The 17280-nt window shown below is 34.1% G+C and overlaps 1 protein-coding gene across 1 annotated transcript in view; it reads right to left on the bottom strand.

Moving 5' to 3' along the window:
• Window positions 1-893: 893 nt before the first annotated feature.
• GABRA2 (gamma-aminobutyric acid type A receptor subunit alpha2) overlaps window positions 894-17280 on the bottom strand; it is a 122789-nt gene continuing 106402 nt past the window's right edge. The window contains exons 9-11 of the mRNA XM_068542238.1: window positions 10886-11088; window positions 5178-5357; window positions 894-1190 (exon numbers count right to left, since the gene is read on the bottom strand). Of these exons, the coding sequence (XP_068398339.1) occupies window positions 894-1190; window positions 5178-5357; window positions 10886-11088 (680 nt within the window). The remainder of the gene's footprint in view (window positions 1191-5177; window positions 5358-10885; window positions 11089-17280) is intronic.

The following is a 17280-nucleotide window of genomic DNA, read 5'->3' as shown; positions in this document are numbered from 1 at the left end:
GGGAGTTTTTGGCACAGTTTTCTAATCCAGTATGAATGTTGCTCCACAGCAGCCAAACTGGATGTTTTTTCCAGTCTCCAGCACCAAGAAAATTTAGCTGATCAATTTCAGTACAACACATACTGGAAAGAGTAAGACCTATTTATTGTCTTTTTTTTTAATTTAAGGTAGTTTCCAATGATTAAAATAATCTGTAGGATTTCAATTATTACTTTCAAATAAACTCTGATGCTAAAAATGTGATGACCATGACATTCCAATGGTTATTAAATTCTAGGCATAATGAACATCCTGTCGGGGTGACTCATAATTATTTGAATTTGTCATGCTGTAATACGTACATGGCTATAGACACTATACAGAGTAATTAAAAGCTGATTTCAAATCTCTAGCTTTCCTTCTGATGTGTACTAAGCTTCCAGTTATGCTAGCAGGGATTCTGAGCACTCGGGAAGGGAACTGATGTTGCAGATACGAGGTTCTGTTATTTAGAGGAATTCATCTTGGAACGACAATGTTACCTTACATTATAGTTAGGCAACAGTAGAAAATAACTCCTATGTAAGACCTGTCCATAATATGTGGTGTAGGATCTCCATTTTCATCGCTGTTAGGAAAAGAGAAAATAAATCTGGTCATCTGAAACCCACTTCAAACCAGTTCCTAGGGTAAATCTTTTAAAAAGGCAATGGCTTTTTGGGCATGGGGTGCTTTCTGCCTGCAGTACCACAAGTTAGCAAATGCGTGTCTCTATTAGAGGTCTATAAGCTATGTTGCTATGTACATACTGTACATGTTGGTTCACAAATTAGCAGTTATTAGTCAGACTGTACATGGCAAAACAAACCAAGTTTAATGTTGCTATACATCCCAAAGACAACCTGTGTCTAGATTCAAGGACTGACCCCTAATACAGGTTCTCTGTTTAAGTATGTAGCCCAGTAAACTAAATTAAATGTACCAAACAAAACTGGGAAAACTATTCTAGACATTCTGTCAATTTTGCTAACACTGTTGAAGGTTTTCTTGGCTTCGGCTGGCTTGTTTTCCGGCTTCTTGTTGGGTTCTGGCGTGGTTGCACTCTTGGAGATGGTGGAGAGAACTGGGTCTTTTGAAAGATTCGGGGCATAATTGGCAACTGCCACTGCATAAGCATTGTTCTGTATCATGACAGAGGCTTTTTCTTTTTTCTATTGAAAAATACAAGAATTAACAGAATGTGGGTTGAGACTGCTTCCTAACATTTTCCAAACTCCAGTTCAAATTCTGAAGAAAAGTATCTTGATAAGCATCATTATCCATTAGAAAGAAGGAATTTAGGGAAATAAATGTAGTTTGTTAAGTCCTAAAACCATTAGGGAGAGGAAACCCCCAGAGTAAATCAATGATATCATTTTCCTGGAGAACCATTTTCTTGTTGTTTACATGGAACACTGACAATCAAAAATACAACTTTAACAAATGACACATTTTTGACTCTTACAAGTCACTCAAATATTTGTTGAATGAATGTGTGAATGAATAAATGATATGAAGACATAATTTAACATGAGGAATGATCATCTACAGTGAATTATCTCAAATTTTGAATTAATAATTTAATTTCTTTAACTTGATAACAGGATTTCTCCCCTTCATGTCAAAATCATACAGTAATGTTTTACTCAGATGGTAGGAAATTGTATCCATATACAGATGTTAGTGTAATAAATACTAAGAACATAGAAGGAAGATGAAATACAAACTTTTGGATTTCTGCCTAGCTCATCCACAACATGTTTCTCCTTATACTTCCCAGTTCAGTTCTCACCCACTTTAGTCTGGGTCACAGTTTTCTCCTGCCTGGACCAAGCAGCATTCCTTTGTACTCTTCCACTTGGCTTGACCTCATCCAATCATTAGTCAAACTACAACCCCCATGGGGACTTTTTAAAGAAATAAATTGGATGGGGTCACCTGTCTGCTTAAATCTCTTAAATACCATCTCATGGAACTTAGAATAAAATCAACACTTCCTGCCATGGTGTCTTTTTTTGTTCATTATATACCAGTCTCACTGAAATAACTTGCATTTGGAGGACTTCTTTGTTTGATGCCTTTGGCTATGCTACTTCCGATAGGGCCAGAGTAAAGGGACAAAGTAGGTAATTAAATAGTTAATCCCACTAGGGGACTGTAAGTAAAGAAAAAAGTATGGGAGACTCCTGTAAGTTAATGAACACTCTAGAAAGCAGGTTTGCTTAGCCACAAAGCCAAGCAGGCTTCCTTAGCAACAAAACCATGAAACAGAAGCATGAGACATGCCCCAAAACTATGAAACAATGGTGGCATGGGACCCACATCCTGCCCAGTGAGCTCAGTAAGTTACTGTTTCCTAGGACACATTCATATATGCGCACTAAAAACAAAAATATAAGGAAAGGTGACATACTAAAACCTGAGATGATTTCACATTTTTAGCGTAAGTTACTGCCTTTTTGCTCATTTCCATTGAGGCATGACAGTCCCAGCTTGACCATGTAAGGACAAGAAAACTCCCCTGCCTTACATGGAGGAGGAATTGATGATGGAAGCATGACATCTACTCAAGAATGAGGAAGAAGGGGTTTTTTTCCCCCTCCCACTGTTCCTTTGATTATAAAACTGTAGCCCACTAAGTTCTCGGGGCACAGCACCCTCTGGCCTGCCTACTTGTAAGCCTCACAAGCATCCTATTCTAATACATCACTTCTTATCCATCTCTTTGTCTCTCACTTAATTCTTTCTGCACTGAGACATAAAGAACCGGAGCTCGGAGTCCCCTGAAATGCCACCTAGTGGTTTCACTTCCTCATCCTGGAATGGCTTCCCTCCATCCCATTTTCCACGTGATCAATACCCTCTCATATTGTGATCTTGGTTGAAGTGTCATTTCCTCAGAAAGTACTTCCTAACCACCCTAATGTCGTCCTGGCTCCCCATCTATACTCTTTTAGAGCACCCAGTTTACTTCCATAATGTCATTTTTCAAAATGAGTAAATTCTTTCTTTAGTTGTGTGATTATTTGACTGACATCTTCCTTTCCTATTAGAATCTAAGTTCAATGAAGGCTGGTGCTATTTCTGTCTTGTTCACCATTATAACCTTAGCATGATTCCTTCCATGAGGTAGGCACATATTATGCAGCCAAATTAATGAAACCTGAAAATATTTACTCAACATTAAATAATAATATTTAATGAAACCTGGAAAACTATTTAACTGCACTTCTGTACTAATACGCACTCATTGCTAGTTATCTAAATGCAAACAAATTTGAGCCAGCAATGAATTATCCAAAATAGTGAATAATGTAAATCAACAGATTTATAGGACCAATTGACCTAGGACAGATTTTCAAGTATCAGTATTTTGAATAAGAATTCTCAAAATGTCCAAGTAAAATAAGATAACAAAGGGCCTCTGAAAGCCCAGGAAGATCTGTAAACAGGCCCACATTTCCTGTCCTTCACTGGCACTGGGTCTCTCCCTCACCTCTTTCCCTTGCTGATAAGGCATTCATCCAGACCTGGCGGGAGCATAAGAGGAAAAGGGGTGAGGGATTACCATTTGTAGCTTTATGAAAGCTATAAAACAGCTTTTCCCATGTTACACATGGAGGGTAATCCTCAAGCATATAACTGGTAGCAATGATAACTAACACCTTGTGAGCCCTAGGATGTGTCAGGTTGAGTGTTAAGCCTAAGGGTGTCGTTGGTGACAAAATTCACTACTGGATAAGAAGTAAGTTCTATGTTGTAACCCCAAGTTACAAAATCAGAAACAGAAGCTAAAGAGGTTTTGTGACATGACCAGGTCTCCTGTCTAAGTGGCTAAAAAAGCACACAAACTCAAATGTGTGTGGTTTCCAAACCTCTGCTTTAAACAGCATGCCTCATGACTTTACCTCTGAGGAAGCTTGTGAATATCTTTTTCTCAAGATTTTCCAATTGAAGTTTATATTACTAGGTCAACCTTCTAAAAGGACTTTTTAACCCATAAAGTTCTGACATATAGTGTTTATATTATTATTATTTCAATTATACCTAAACATCTCTTAAACTGCAATATCGAATTGCAGAGATTGGGCAATGCAGAATTCCTAGCAAAGTTCCTGGCACAGGGCAGGCTCAAAAAATGTTTGCTTCATGATAAATGAATGACATCTACTAGAATGATTACTGTGATAATATACGTATATAGGTATATATAATGTATATAAGCATATACTGTATTTCATAGAATACAATAACCATTTATTAGATTAATAGAAATAGATTCTAATAGTGTATTCTGCAATTCTGTTATGTAATTATCCCGAAAGTCCTCAATTTCACCATCTATAGATGTAGGAGACTGAGAAATAATAAAATAAGCTCAACTGAAAAACAGTGCTGCGGAATTTCCACGTTTGTGGAAACTGTTTCACTTGTGATTGAGACATATAAGAGGGAAGTGGGAAAATATGACTATACACTAAAACAGCAAATGATTTATTTTTATACATTATCTGGGGAAAAAAAGTAAATTATGCTGCTTTAGAATCAGTGGATGCTGTTACTTAAGTGGAATGAAAAGCGATATAACCCATACTAATTAAACTTTCTGTTTTTTAAATGACATTTTATAAGAATCAGAATATTCTGAGGTTATTACTTTGTTAGAGTGTCCAAATATATAATTAAAATTTTAAGTCTGGAAAATTCCTGATTACAGAAATCAAAACATCTTACACCATTGGGGCAAACCAGTTTTGGCTTTCTTGGAGTATTAGATAAAATGAAGTGCTAGTAAATTGAGCAAATGCTCTAGCTAAAATATAGACACCTAGTAGTGAAGTGACCTAGGATATAAATGAAAATAACAATCACATAGTTTCAGAGTTGGAAAGAATCTCAGAGACTGAATAAGGAAATGGAGCTTAGAATAAGGAAATGGAGCTCTCATAAATACAACACTAAATACAACAGTCTTTGGAGAAAACCCCAGGTTTACAAAGTGGCAAATTTATGCTCTTTCTACGTACCATGTTGCTTTTTTACAGTCATTGTGGCTACTAGAAAGCCCATTACTTGTAAAACAACAACATGCTCCCTTGTCAGATAATGCTATTGTTAACTGTCTGCTAACCATCCTGACTGAGAAAAGTGATACTTACAGAAGATTGTTTGAAGATTATACAGTCCATCCACTTCTCTAAGTACTCTAAAGTCTTTCCTTGGATTAAACTGGGCCATGAGAAAGCTATATACTTGGACCATATTAGCTTAGCTCCTTGAAGAATTGCCTTCACTGAGTTGTATATTAATGTAATGCCTTCAGCTTTTATTGAAGGGGACTACAAGAAACATCAATATGAAATTCATTACTGCTTTTATTGGGAAAATGTTGACATTACTTGCAATAGCACCCAACTTTCCCTAATATAAAACCCATATGATATTGTTTAAAAAAGAGATTTTTAGCATAGGACAATCGTTCTTTCTGAGGAAATTTATACATCCATTTTCTGGTTAAAGAAAGATAAGTTTCCCCCATGGTTTACTCTCATAGCCAAGAAGCTCAAGATTTGAATCTCAGCATACTCTAGCTATGAACTACAGTTAATGTTCTGGCCCAAATGATGGACATATTTGCAGTCTATTTTCCTTCATCCTGATTTTCTACTTCTATTTATATCTTATTATAATAATTTAAGTACATGCATTCTTTTGGTAAACTGCCTGAAATGCTTTTGGAACAAGGCATGATGTTTAAAAATGCGTATAAATGAATAAAAACACTTGAAATACGATGTTTTCTATGAATTGCATGGAGTGAATCACAAAACAATGGCACATTTCATGTTAGTTTGGATATTATGGTGCTATGCCTATATTTCAAGTAATTTAATATGTAGTGTATTTCCAGAGAATATGCTTTTCTTGGCCAGTGTAGAACCACTGACTCAGATTTAGAAATAAAAACAATCTCAAGGGACAAAATGTATTTTTAAAAATTTAATTCAAATAAGCTATGTGCTAAATGCTATGTCAGGTATTGGCAGAGAAATAATGAATAAGACAAAACTATTATCCTCTTAGATCAGGTAACCTACTGTTAGAAACAGATTTGTTTATAATAAAAGTATAATTTAATGAGGTTACATAAAAGAAATTCATGCCAGGTACTGTAGAAAGATAGTGGGGGGATGGCAATTAGATACAATTGGAAAGATTTGAAGGAATAAGTAGTTCATCAGTTAGAAAAGAAAGGAGAGGGCATTTTAGCAAGAGGGATGAACACATCTAATGCCATGGAGGTATGTAGGGGCATGGAATTGGGAGATGTTTTTAATGGCTAGAGGAAGCATATGAGCATGGACTTTAGATTTGTGTTCAATCTTGGATTCACCACTTATTAGATGTGTGATCCTGAGCAAGTAACTTTACTTGACCAATCTTATATTTCCTCATTTCTAACATGGAGATATTCCCAGGCACATAGTAGTAAGTGCACAATAAATAACACACAAAAAAATTTCTTATTATTCATCATGTAAACAAATATATGAGAAGACTATATATTTGGACCATATTAGCTGAGCTGCTTGAAGAATTGCTTTCAAAAATTCATTAAAGAGCTGAAAATTAAATGAACAGATTTCTGTTTTAGAAAGATAACTCTGGCACTACTGTAGAGGATGGATTAAAGGGAGACATGATTTAGAGATAATGAGGAATAAAGAGTCTCAAAATAATGAGAGATGGCAAGGGCATGGTCTATGACATATAGGTAGGGGAATGGACACCATTCAATGACTGATTAGGTCTTAAGGGTAACTTCCAAGTTGTTGGTTTCTGAGATTAGGTTTTGCCATGAACTGAGGTATATATGAAAAAAAAATAGGCATTTAGGAGATTTTTTGTTTGTTTGTTGTTTCTTTCACTTTTTAAAAGAGATATGTAAAGACTGAAATGTCATATTCATGTAGAAATGCCTAGGGAACAGGTTGGATATATGAGCTTGGAAGTTAAAAGAAAGGTATGGAGTATAGCTGTAGACAATAACCGTGGAAGGTAAGATAAAGGTGTTGGCTGTAGTTGTGATTTGGTTATACTTCATTAATTCATACCATATTTATTGAGCAACTAATATATACTAGGCCCTGTACGAAGGGACAAGGATAAATGATTTATTAAAATAAACATGGTCATTGTTAATCATGGTCAGTGAAGGAGGTGGGATATAAGCGTGCAATTACAAACTGTGATAAGGAATTAAATGCAAAAGAGCAGGATACTATACACACTTATAAGGTGATCTAATTATTCAGGGGTGTGGGGAGCAAGTGTTCAGAAAGTTCCTGAGGATTGGTATATGTGCTGAAGATGAGTAGGTTTTACCTATTTGGATATAATAAATAATGAACAGTGTGCTTAGTGTTGCTGACATTCCTACAAGTATGGTCAGTAAAATCCTTAAAGTGAGAATCACTTATGAATAGTAAAAACAAAAACATAAAATAAATTTAAATGACTATCTTTGGGGATAAACAACAGCAGATGCTAAGGAGATTGGATCTACTCTGAACTCAGGCAAAGAATCTCAAAGAACAGAATGAATAGTGGTAGCTGTTTTAAAGGCCTAACAGAAGAGAAAAAGTTGTTTTAAAGGCCTAACAGAAGAGAAAAAGTTGCTGACTTGGGCCTGAAATGGAATCTTGCAGTATAACAGTATTCAATGGATTCAGTGGGGATCCCTTAAGAAAAATGGAAAATTATCTAATCTGAAAATGTAGAGGTTGTTGCTGTCCTTCAGTTACAGGACAATGAATGGAAAGAATTACAGTGAGCTGAGAATTAAACTAGAAGTGAGAACATACACATTATAAGCAATGTTTTCAAAAAGCTTGAATGGAGAAAAAGAGGGTGGAATCTGATAATGGGAGAATGGGTGACATACAATCTGGAGAGAGTTTTGGTTTTGCCTTTATGGTAAATTAAACATATTAATCATCTTCAGGAATGTAAAGCAAGGAGACACTTGAAAAGGAGAAGATAGCTTTGAAGAAGTAAGAGAAGAAAATAATAACTGATGCTTCAAGATTGAAGAAGGAACAAGAAGAAAAGAATCAAGAGATGGGGTGGAAGAATTAGTCTTGAGGAAGTGGAAGAACACTGGGTGTAAGAGAAGGTTCCAGAAGAACTTGGGAGGTTGCATAAGTAGATATTTTCTTATATGGAAGGGCATAAATATTTGAAGTTGGGTTATTTGATCCACCACTACATTTTTAGAATGATAAAATTTTGTTGACTAATTTCACACCTGAGACTAAAGGTGTAGTGTACAAACTTGTGCAAGATCACAGAGCAAGGTAGGCTTTGTCTTCTAATAGAGGGCTCAAATGTGTTTTGAATATGAAGTGAGTGGATTTATTTATTTATTTTCAAAAACTAACTTTAAAGATCAACAGAGCACAATCTACATGAAAACTGTATGTTAAATACATATCTTTCTTTCAAACATATAATATTAATATGAATCTCTGAGTGATTATTCTTATGAGACAAATTAATACTTGCCAGTTAACAAACCTTTAATAACTTTTTATATACTCTTTGGATTGACAGATAATTTAAGTGCATTTACTCATGTTTACTAACTTCAAAAAAGAGAACTTCCTCCAGTCTGGTTAAACTGAAAGGATGCCAATTTGGCCGATGGATAAAAACTTTGTATTTCAGGAAAATTATTGTTCTCCGCTTAATTAAATCTAAGGATAACTAAAGCAGAGGTAAATTGCACTGAAATATTTTTTTTAGGCAGATGTGCTAGTCTGGGGCACTATACTAGATTTCCTTTTAGTTCTAAGGACCTGGTTATTTCCAAAGTAGGTTTAGGAAATACCTCCCCAGATTCATTTCAATCATGAAAATGGATTGAGTACCCATTGATAAATTCACCACTGTAAAGTTTTAAAAGACTTTCCATGAAGGCAAAGAAGTCTTCTCATTGGTATTACATTGCCAGATTTAATATCAGAAACGTATCTATTCTTTTATTCAATGAAACTTTCTGAAGTGCCTACTAAGTGACTGGCACTGTGCTTGGCACTCTAGCTGTGGAAAAGTGATTAAGAACAAGCAAGGTGCCTGATACAATGTTCCCTTTAACTTATCCACTGAACTTGAACCACTTATTACTGAAATAATACAAATTTGTTAGTTGTTTTCCTGCAAATTAGGTTGGAACATAAATGATTTCAACCTAGATTTAGCTTCACTATGTGTGATCTGCTATGTGGGTAGAGTTAAATTCAGTATTCATCAGTAGTAGGTTATTGCTTTTAGAATGCATTATCAAGAATGTGTTTTTCGCATTTATAGGTACTTCTCTTTTCCAAGTTCAGGGGTTGAGAAGGCATATTATTTGATATGCCAAATCACAACATCAATTTGATTGACACCCTCATCGCATTAAAAATAATATATCAGTATATTTCTACACAGGGCATTTACACTACAAACCACTATTTATCTTTTGTGACATATTTACAAAGCATCTTATCTTCAAAAAAAGTTAGTATGAAAGTGCATGTGTAACTAATATAAAAAGAAATAATTGCATAGATAGCATGGAAAAGCAGTATATTTTATGGGGAATGAAAACATCAATCAACAGTAAAATGCAATGGAAATGGTAAAATAACCTAGAAGGTAAGCATGGAAAATCAATCAGATTCCCTTTAATATTTACTCATTGGCTATTAGCATACAAAACATAGCTTATAAAATGAAATAAACCAGCACTCTTATGAGAACTTTTACAGTTTACAAAATTAGGGAAAAAGAGCAAGACTTTTAAACTATAACATCAACTGTTTGTACACTTTAACTGCAATATTGTCATAGAAATTTGAAAAAAAAATCTGTATTCAAATAACTGGAAAGGAAAATCAGCAAGTATATTATTCCAAATTTAATGGAAGGGTATTCAGGTAGATATTTTATAATAAAGGAGCCCTCCAAGTAGAATTTTTACTATTATTAAGACTACTTTCTATCTCATTGTGATATATACAAAGCCTCCTCATAAGACAGATGAATAATAATCTATAGACTAAGAAAGGAAACGGCTATTTATCAATGCACAAAACTCCCACTTCCTTCAGTACTTGAAACCTAAAAATAGACACCTGAAATAATTGCCAAAGAAGTTAATCTTCAAAACAAATACTTTTTCTCTTATAGACTGCAGGAGCAACTTAAAATGTCTAGGCATTGCTACCTAGTTACTTATTCCATACCACATGGGAGAGATTACGATGCTGCCAGTCTTTTACATCCAAGCAACAGAGATGGGGGTAGGTGAAGAGTAACTCAGCCCACTTGACTGATAGGGCCTGAAATTCTATAACTGGTAAAGTTAATGCCCACTTTTCTTTTCCAAATCTTTTTCCTATAAACCGGCGTGGTTAAGAGCATGAATTTAATGGTCAGGCAGATCTGGGTTTAAGTATGCTTATTAATTTGTGTGAGCTTGAGCAAGTAAATAACTTCACTAAGCCATCCATAGCTTCTTCATCAGAAAAAAAGGAGAATTAAAAAGAAACCCTAGTTATAAAGTTGTAAAGATTACACGAGAGAACATATATAAAAAACTTAGCACAGTGCCTGACACACAGAGCTCAAAAGATGCTAGGAAGTGGTTTTAACAGAAGTAATACAACCAGCACTCCTAAAGGATTTCAGGCAAGAGCGTACTTTGAAAGAAATCTTTTATGTTTGAATGTTCTTAATGTCAGTTTTGAGGAACAGTGTCTGTTGCAAGCTAAATCTGTTGGGGGATTCTCTTAATCACGGTGAGAAGGAAGTTCTCACTTACCTTGTCATTTACTACACTCTTTCCATCCCAAGCCCATCCTCTTTTGGTGAAGTAATTAACAGTTGCAAATTCAATTAGGGCAGAGAACACAAATGCATAACAAACAGCAATAAACCAGTCCATGGCAGTTGCATAAGCCACTTTGGGGAGAGAATTCCGAGCACTGATGCTTAGAGTGGTCATTGTGAGAACAGTTGTTACTCCTGCAGAAAGATAGGAAGCAAAAACATCAACAAATACCAGCAGGACAGCATTGGAAATACTTTTTTTTTTTTTTTTTTCCCAAAGGTACTTTCAGTGCCACCTCTAGCCACTAAAAAACCAAAGAAAAATCTTCAGAAAGAAAACAGTGCAAAGTTAATTATCGTAAATGGTTATTATGCTTTTTGAAGTGATGACTCTGAAATGCTTTCATTTTTCATTTTTGTTTGTATGAATCTCCTTTTTCTCTTAAATACCATTGAGGTTAGAAAGACTGGTGAAACTGAAGTCGAATTTCCTATAAGGAAAGAAGGACTTGACATTGACCCATTGTCCATTAACATTAATTTTTAAAAAAATCTTTCACAAAGCCTCACATTAATTTGTTCATCATTTATTTGAATCATTCTAAGCAGATGACCAATCATCCACACTAGTAGTCACAATAGAACTATGATTAAGAAGTTCTTCATTCTAAGTATAGCTACCTAAGTATGAAATTAATTCTGGATTGCCTAGCATTGTGAGGACATAATTTCTTTCCTAATGAAGCTTAGAATCTGCAGAAAATAAAACAAGCATCTAAATCCCAAACCTTATAAAATTTAAATCACTAAAAAGGTATATTTTATACCTTTGTTGGTTTAAAAAATAATTTCGTTCCTTGCATTATAAAGCTTTTCTGCCTATAGTCAGGGAAGTCACAATGGTTAAGTAAAAAGAAAGCAATAACTCAGAAGCCAGTCACAGTATCAGCAGTCAAAGTGTCTACAATTACCTGTTTTATCAGAGATTCAAGAGAGGATTAGTTATGTACATAGGGGATACATTAAATTAAAAGACAATTGAAATGTTAAAGAAATGTTCATTCATATACTGAAATTTTTTATATTTTATTTTTTACTTTCCCTTAGGATAAATAAAACAGTCTTTTTTCTCTCTTACCATAGAGTTAGCAGTTCAAAATAGCAATAATTCTATTTAATCATGAGTGAATGCATCTGGGAATATGATGGTAGTAGTAGGAATAAAAGGTAGAAAAATAAATTTAGCTCACCTGCTGCCGAGTCAATATTAAAAAACACATTTACAGAAATACATTGTGTTTGCATGCATCAAACTGTGAAAGGTTTTAGATGGTGTCTTCTTTCGAGAATTTGGTAGAGGAGAATAATTAAATAGAATACAAGCCAGATACACCCACACATACCCACGAACACAACCATATCCACCTGTACACACACACACACATATATATATACATGGCAATGCAAATGACGAATCAATATATGAAAATATATTTAACTTCACCAGCAGTTAAGGGAAAAAAAAAGCAATAATGAGATACCTTTTTAAAACAATATTATCAGCAAAATGTTAGCAAAACTTTAAAAGAGTGATACTATCCTGGCATTGAAGAGGATGTGGAGCAATTGACATCCTCTTTAATAGGGATTACAGATAGATATCTAAGAGACTGTTGCCTAATCTGAGGTCATAAAGATTTAGGCCTATATTTTCTTTTGAGTTTTATAGTTTTAGTTCTTACATTTAGGTCTTTGGTCCTTTTTGAGGTGATTTTTGTGTATGGTAGATGTCCAAATTCATTCTTTCGCATGTGGATAGCCAGTGGGCCCAGCAACATTTGCTGAAAAGACTTTTCTTTCCCCATTAAATGATCTTAGCACTTTTGATGAAATCAATTGATCATAGATATATGGGTTTACTCTGGACTTTCAATTCTATTCCATTAATCTACATGTCTGTCCTTATGCAAATTTCACAGTTTTGATAACTTATAGCTTTAGAGTAAGTGCTGAAATTGGGAAGCAGTTCTCCAAATTTCTTATTCTTTTTTCAGATTGTTTTAGCTTTTCAGGGTCCCTTACACTTTCCTATGATTTTATGGTCAGTTGCTCATTTTTTCAAAAAATGGTCATTGGAGTTTTGATAGGTATTGCATCGAATCCCTTGTTTGGGGAAGTATTACCATCTTAACTACATTAAGTCTTCCATTTCCCAAATATGGGATACATATCTATCCATTTAAATCACATATACATATATCATCTCCATTTATTTAGAACTTTAATTTCTTTCAGCAACATTTTATAGTTCTCAGTATACAAGTTTTTCATCTTTAAACTTAAATTTATTTATAGGCATTTTATTCATTTGGCTGTTACATAAATAAAAATAGCTTCTTCTTAATTTCCTTTTCAGATTGTTCATTGCTAGTGTATACAAACAAAACTGATTTTTTTAATGTTGAGCTTGTACCCTGAAACTTTGCTGAATGTATTAGCTCTAATAGTTTTTATGTGGTTTAATAAAAGTTTTCTATGTATAAGAACATGTGATCATGTGATATGCAAATAGAGTTTTACTTCTTCCTTTCCAAATTGGATGCCTTTTATTTGTTTTTCTTGCCTAACTGCCCTAACTAAAGCCTGAAGTATGATGTTGAATAGAATTAGTGAAAGCAGACATCCTTGTCTTGTTCCTGATGTTAGAGCAAAGACTTTTCATCTTTCACCTCTAAGTGTGATGTTAGCTGTGGGCTTTTCTTTGATCCTCTTTGCTGGGTTAAAAAAGTCCTTTTCTAGTGCCAGTTTGTTGACTGTTTTTATCATGAAAGATGTTTCATTTTGTTTTTCAGAATCTACTGAGATGATTTTGTGTTTTTTCATATTTCATAAATATGTTTGGTATTACATTGATTGCTTTTTGTGTGTTAAACCAACCTTACATTCCTGAGGTAAATTCTACTTGGTCACAGTGTGCAATCCTTTTTATATGTGGCTGGTTTCAGTTTGTTAGTTTCTTGTTGAGGACATTAACATCTATATTCATAAGGGATGTTGATCTGCAGGGCTTTTTATTTCCCTTGTGATTTCTTTGTCTGGTTTTGGTATCTTGGCAAAATGGCTCCATAGAATGAGTCAAGAAGTTCCCTCATCTATTTTTTCAAAGAGTTTGAGAAAGAATGGTGTTAATTCTTTCAATATTTGGTAGAATTAACCAGGAAAGCCATCGGCCTTAGGCTTTTATTGATTTTTTTGATTACCCACTTCATGGCTTTACTTGTTATAGATTTATTCAGACTCTTCAGTCAGCTTTGGTAACTTTCTGATTTGAGGAATTCGTCCAGGTTATATAATTTTTTGGCATACAGTTGTTCACAGATTCCCTTATAATTCTTCTTAGTTCTACAAGGTCAGTTGTAATGTGCCCTCTTATTTCCTGATTTTAAAATTTTGAGTCTTCTCTCTTTTTTTTCTTGATCAGTCTAACTAAAGACTTGACAATTTTGTTGACATTTTAAAAAACCAACTTATGGTTCTATGTTGATTTTCTCTATTGTTATTTATATTCTCTATTCCATTTATCTCTGTTCTAATTTTTATTAATTCCCCCCTTCTTGCTTTGGGTTGCATATGCACTTTTTTTCTTTTAGTTTTTAAGGTGGAAAGCCAGGATATTAGTTTGAGATCTAAAAAAAATAATGTAGATGTTTACAACCATAAAATTCTCTTTGAGAAATGCCTTTGTTGTATCCCACAAGTTATGGTATGTTGTATTTTCATTTCCATTCATTCTAAAGTATTTTATACTATCTCTTGTGATTTCTTCTTTGACCCAATGGTTATTTAGAAGTTTCTTATTTAATTTCTACATATTTGTAAATTTTCAAATTTTTATCTATTATTGATTTCTAATTTCATTCCATTGTGGCCAGAGAACATGCATTGTATGATTTCAATCTTTAAATTTATTGAGAGTTGTTTGTGGACTAATGCACTGTCTTCCTGAAGAATGTTCCATGTACATTTAAGAAGAATGTACATTCTGCTTTTTTTGGGTGGAGTATTCTATAGATGCCTGCTAGATATGGCTGGCTTATACTGACATTCAAGTCTTCTATCTTCTAGTTCTAGCCACTATTGAAAGTGGGGCATTGAACTCTTCAACTATTATTTTTGGACTGTTAATTTCTCCCTTCAATTTTGTCAATTTATAGTCATGTATTTTTAGGCTTTTTTGTTGGGTGCATATATATTTATAACTGTTATAACTTCTTGATTGACTCTTTTATCATTATTTTATATTCTTATTTGCCTCTGGGAAAGTTTATTGTTTCAAAATCCATTTTGTCTGTTATCAGTGTGGACAATCAAGCTCTTTTTTTGGTTATATACTATTTCCATCCTTTTATTTTACCCTTATTTGTATCTTTGAATTTAAAGTTAGTTTCTTGTAGACAGCATATAGTAGGATCATGTTTTATTTTTTGTTTTTTATCCATTCAGCCAATTTCTGCATTTTAACTGATGGATTTAATGTATTCACATATAACATAATTTCTGATAAGAGAAAAGTTACTTCTGCCATTTTCTCTTTATTCTCTATAGGTATTTTATATATTTGTTCCTTTGAGAACAAAGGAACAAATATATAAAATCTTTGAGAATCTTTTTCTTTTGACACTTTGAATATGATATCCTACGGTCTCCCGGCCTCCATGCTTTCTGATGATTTGTTAGCTGTTAATCATATTGAGAGTTCTCTTTACATGAGGCATCCCTTTTCTCTAAATGGTTTCAAGATTCTCTTTTTTTCCAGTTTGATTCTGATGTATGTATTCGTGGGTCTCTTTAAATTTATTCTATTACTGGTTTACTGAGCTTCTTGAATGTGTTGATTTGTGTTTTTCATTAAATTTGAAAGTTTTTGGCCACTATTTCTTCGAATATTTTTAAAACCTTTATCTCTCTCCTTTCCTTCTGTGACTACCATTATACATATGCTGACATGCTTGATAATATGCCTCAAGTGTCTTGGGCACTGATTATTTTTCCTCATTTTTTTTCCTTTCTGTTCCTCATACTTAAGAATCTTAATTGACCTATCTCTGAATTCATTGATTCCTTCTTCTGACTGCTTAAATCTAAAGTTAAGCTCTTCTAGTAAATTTTTATTCTCAGTTATGGTACTTTTGAATTACAGAATTTCTACTTGTTTACTTTTTATAATTTCTATCTATTGATTTGATATTCTCTGGTGAGACATCATTATTATACTCTTCTTTCATTCTTTAGACATGGTTTCCTTTAGCTCTTCTATTTTAACTAATGTAGCTTATTTAAAGTCTTTGTCTACTTAGCCCAACATCTGGGCTTCCTTAGGTATAGTTTCTAATGAATCTTTTTTTTTTTTTGGTAAATGGGCTATACTTTTTTTTTTAATTTGCGGAACTTATATTTTTATTGTAAACTGGACTTTTTGAATACTGCAATGTGGCAATTCTGGAAATCATATTCTTGCCCTCTCCAGGGTCTTTTGTCAATTACTGCTTGTTGTATTTATTGTCTTTGTTTGTTTAGTGACTTTTCTTAACTAATTCTGTAAAGTCTGTATTCTTTTCATTTGGGACCATTAAGTCTCTGTTTTCTTAGCTTAGTAGTCATCTAATGATTGCATAGAGTTTTTCTGAAACACTTGAAACCAAAAAAATCTCTCAGTCTTTGTCCAGTGATTCTGTGTGCAGGTTGGGATATGTCTTCATCATTCAACCAGGCAGTTTACAACTCTGCCTTCTCATCCACTTCCTGCTTGTGTAGAGGCTCAAGGTCAACAAGAGGGGAGAGCTTTGGGCTTTCTCAGTCTTTTTTTGTGTATTCACATAGCTCTATGTATGCATGTGGCCTTCTAGATTCCAGGAAATATGTCAGTGCTTTTCAAATCACTTATGTACAATTCAGTCACCAGCTTTTCCTCTCAAACCTTTTGGTTAGCCCACTGTTTGCCCCAGATGTTATCCACTGCCTCAGGCAGAAGCAGCTAAAGTATTTGCCTGGAAATGCTTTCAGTATGCATCCTTCAGGTGGTAGCTTTGGCACTGGGGGAATTCTGAGTCAAGTGAAATAAAAACAAGCTTTTTGAGAAGATCTTCCAGGGAGGCATCATACAGATGAAGTAATGATAATTCTTTTTGGATGAGCTCCATTTTCCTCCTTCTGGTACCAGGAATTCAGGCTTTATTTTCAAGACTACCACTTAGGTAGGGAGTGGGTATAGGACTAGTGTAAGTTGCAACACCATAAAGATTACTATTCTCTACCAAGATTCTACCATTTTTCTTGAATACATGTACTCAGGGTTGCAAGCTGTTGGCTAGTTTCCAAAGTTCTGAA

This window comes from Eschrichtius robustus, chromosome 4, assembly GCF_028021215.1.
Source record: "Eschrichtius robustus isolate mEscRob2 chromosome 4, mEscRob2.pri, whole genome shotgun sequence".
Lineage (NCBI taxonomy): Eukaryota > Metazoa > Chordata > Mammalia > Artiodactyla > Eschrichtiidae > Eschrichtius > Eschrichtius robustus.
Note: the sequence above shows the minus strand (reverse complement) of the source record. Positions and strands in the feature narration are given on the sequence as shown.